The following is a 3,703-nucleotide window of genomic DNA, read 5'->3' as shown; positions in this document are numbered from 1 at the left end:
TGCAAAACTGTTTCCCATGTGCCCAAATTCTTTAAGCCAAGGAAAACTGTCCCATTGCTTGTGGATAAGAGGCTGAAATTAATTTGGTTTCATTTAATAGTTTGTTATTGTCCTAAGAAACGTCTGTTTCCAGAAGAGCTATAAGAATTAAATATTTACACAGCCCCAAGCAACATATGAAATGTTGAACATTTCTTTTACATTCTCATAACTAAATACTAATCTCAATTATTTAAAAATAGAAATCCTTACTTGGAATGCACATTCCCTTGGAATTTCAACTTCAATTTTTTTTAAAAGAAGTGGTTTTATTAAGAATATTTTAAGAAAATATTTGTAAATAAATATTTCTAAAAATATAAAATATTATATATTCATAAAAGAAAAATGTCTATAAAGTAGAAAATTTATAAAAACAATATTTATTAAAAAAAAAGAAGATAGAAGTTTGTCTTGAACCTATTCGGACAAACAGGAAGCTGCAGGTGTGGAAATGCTTTCGCCCTTTTCTTGCTGGCGTCCAGCACACCTCATTCTTTTTGTTACATTCAGTTCGCCAACATCTGAATCAGTGACAGGGGCAACCAGCGCGTTTGACAAATAGGTCGAGATTCGCTGAACACATTCACACACACCCATAAAGGATGAAGGGAAGTTCAGGATGCAGGAAAAATACATTCTTGGGGCAGGCTAGGTTTCGCCTAACACAGGTTTCTTAAGGCACTTAAGCCGCGAAAGGCGCTGTGCCCCTGAAAATAGCTCACAGGGGACACATCATTTAAAGAAATGTGTTTCTTTGCCCGAACAGAAGTTCAGATCTGCTCAATTATCATTAATTTTGCTCTTTTATTTCCTTTGCTGGCAGGAACCAAGAAATCCTGCTTTTTGAGGTTTTGTGAATTGCCCTCAGCTGGCGGAGGTGACCCAGGAGGCGAGTCTTTTTGCCCAGCTGCGCTCAGGTTAGGCGCTAGGGGAAACCATGCAGCGCGCGGGAGCGTTTATGTCCAAGTGCCTTTCTTCCCAGAAAAAGCGCGCACGTAGGTGACAAGCTTGGTGCAAAATTTGTCACCCTCTAAAAATTCGTACTGTCCTGAAAGTTTAGAACCAGTATCCCCGGAATGAGTGCAGATCTGAGAAATAGGCAATAAATGGTTCAACACACTTCAACCGCTGAATATTATTATTATTATTATTATTATTATTATTATTATTATTATTATTATTTAAATTGCATCCATTTAAAGAAAACTTTGCGCCCAGATGCGCGCCTGAATGCGAGTGGAGAGACGCAGAAACTCAGTTGCCTCTCGCTCTGTGGAGTTTTTTGAACTGTGCAAAAGTTGACTGGGGATGGGTTTGGGTGTTGGGGAGTGGGTTTGTGGGTGAGAAATGCTGGGTCCCTCCAGCACTAGAGTCAAGTTCTGGTGAGAGCAGTGATTGTAGGGTGACTAGGAGACGCGAGGATTGGGAGCGAGTTACAGAGTGCCAAGGCGCCGCCAAGGCCCGCGACCGCCCGCGGTGATTAGCTCCCGGAGGGCGGACTCTTTCTGAGCCCTCGCCGTGCCCCCCTCCCCTCGCCTTTTAAAGGACTGCTTCCAAGCAGAGCTGTCAGCAGCCGAGAGGCCGTTTGTACTTGGCCGCGCAGGGCTGACTCCTGCTCCCGTGACAGACAGACGGAGGGGCTGAGCTGCCGCTCCTCCCTGGGATCCGCACGTGGGGCACCAAGTCTCCTCCCTCCCAGCTCCGCTCGGGACCTGGCGACCGCCCCAAGGCGGAGCGCCGCGAGGTCCTGGAGTTACCACCTCTGGGCTAGATGGCTCCCGCGAGGCGTGGGAAGGAAGGTGGTCCGGGGTTGGATGAGCCCCTCACACCAGGAGCGCGATGAGCTGGGCGCAGGCCAACAGCAGCAGCCCCGGCAGCAGGCTCCGCCGATGCCTTCCGCTGGCCTCTCGGCGCTCTCGCTCACCCACCTCGCGCACCATGCAGACCCCCGGCCAGCAGAGCCTACAGTGTAGCCCCAGCCACGTCCCGGGCTCCTGCTAACGCGAGGGAGTGGCCTTGGCCGCCGGGGGAGGTGGAAACTGCCGTGCCCCCAACCCATCGCGCGTCCCAGCCCGGCCCTTCGCTCTCTGGTCTCTCGGCTCCTGGCCGGCTAGGGCGATCCGCGGCCATGGGGGCGCTGCTAGCCCTCTGCCTCCTCCTGGGCTGGCTGCGCTGGGGCCCCGCGAGCGCCCAGCAGGCGGGAGAATACTGTCACGGCTGGGTGGACGTGCAGGGCAACTACCACGAGGGCTTCCAGTGCCCGGAGGACTTCGACACGCTGGACGCTACCATCTGCTGCGGCTCCTGCGCGCTGCGCTACTGCTGCGCCGCGGCCGACGCTCGGCTAGAGCAGGGAGGCTGCACCAATGACCGCGGCGAGCTGGAGCACCCTGGCATCACGGCGCGTAAGTGCGGGCCCCCCAAGGCCCCTCTCCCGCCGCCCGGAGCCGCTGTGCGCGCCTGGCCGTCCGGGGAGCCGCGCGTGGTCGCCCTCTCCTTTGCGCAAAGAAGGCGCAGAGGGTTAGGGAGAGTCCAAGGATCAAGGGAGGAGTGGGCAGGTGCGTGTTGACTTCCTGCCACGGGGCAGTTGGTTCTAGGAAAATTTATACTAGTTCAGAGAGGCCCCTGGGACTGGGACTGGGTGAGTAGCTCTGGGGAGGACGGCTTGAAACACCTGGGCTTAGGGGCAGCGCAGAGAAACGCTGTGGTGGAGGCCAGACTGGCGTTTTGCAAAGTGCGCACAACGCAACTCTTGCTCCAGCCCTGGAAAACTAGGGAACTTCAGCCACATTTTTTTGTTTGTTGTTTTATTTTTCCTGTCTCTTGTGTTTTGTTTTTAAACATTCTTTTGTAATGCTTCCAAGCCCCGTTCTCCAGACTTCCTTTCTTTTCCCTGCATCAAATTACCCCGTTGGGGGCCCACCACTTATTGTCACGCCTTTCAGAAATACCCACGTCTTGGAGGTGGAAATTTAGAAACAGGGGTCGCAGGGGCTTCTCCGCCCCCTATTCTCACGTCGGAAAACACGGGTCAAATTTCCGCTCACTTCAGAGCAGAATAAATCATGACCCAGCAGAGGAACTTTACGCTTTTTTAAAAAAAAAGTTTCCCACCTGAATCAGAACATCAGGGAAACACTTAAGAGCTCAAGGCGATGTTTTTATGGCCTGGAAACTGGAGGAGCTGAGAGCAAGTGACATCCCAGGGCCCCAAGGCAGAGGACTGTAGGCTGAGAGTTAAGATCCACTGAGAATGGCTGGAGAGATTCCTAGTGGCAGAGGCCCTCTCCACCCCTGGCTTCAGCCAGAAGGCTGATAACCCCTGAGGAGAGGCCAGACTTGGTGTTAGGGCTCCATTAGACTTTCATGGAATTTGACTTTGGGGGTCAGATTAACTAGAAGGTCTGAGGGGTAGTGTCCGGAAAAAAGAACGAGCTTTAGTGGCATCTGCTAACTGAAAAGCCAGCAGCTCGAATCCATTGGCTGTTCTGCAGGAGAAAGTTTTCCCTGTTAAGATTTTCAGCTTCAAAAACTGAGGCAGGTTGCGATGATTCGGTAGAATCAACCCATGCCAGTGGTATTTGGAAAAAAGATGCACAATGGGAACAGAGAGCTCAGATTGCTTTGCCCTGATGATGATGATGATGATGATGATGATGAT

At 51.5% G+C, this 3,703-nt stretch overlaps 1 protein-coding gene across 1 annotated transcript in view; it reads left to right on the top strand.

The window, feature by feature from the left end:
* Positions 1–2,123: 2,123 nt before the first annotated feature.
* SHISA3 (shisa family member 3) overlaps positions 2,124–3,703 on the top strand; it is an 8,928-nt gene continuing 7,348 nt past the window's right edge. The window contains exon 1 of the mRNA XM_006898176.1: positions 2,124–2,447. Within this exon, the coding sequence (XP_006898238.1) occupies positions 2,171–2,447 (277 nt within the window). The 5' untranslated portion in view covers positions 2,124–2,170. The remainder of the gene's footprint in view (positions 2,448–3,703) is intronic.

Source organism: Elephantulus edwardii, unplaced genomic scaffold (assembly GCF_000299155.1).
Source record: "Elephantulus edwardii isolate Elephantulus edwardi_28Jun2011 unplaced genomic scaffold, EleEdw1.0 scaffold00222, whole genome shotgun sequence".
Taxonomy (NCBI): Eukaryota; Metazoa; Chordata; class Mammalia; order Macroscelidea; family Macroscelididae; genus Elephantulus; species Elephantulus edwardii.
This window is presented reverse-complemented; position numbering and strand designations above follow the sequence as displayed.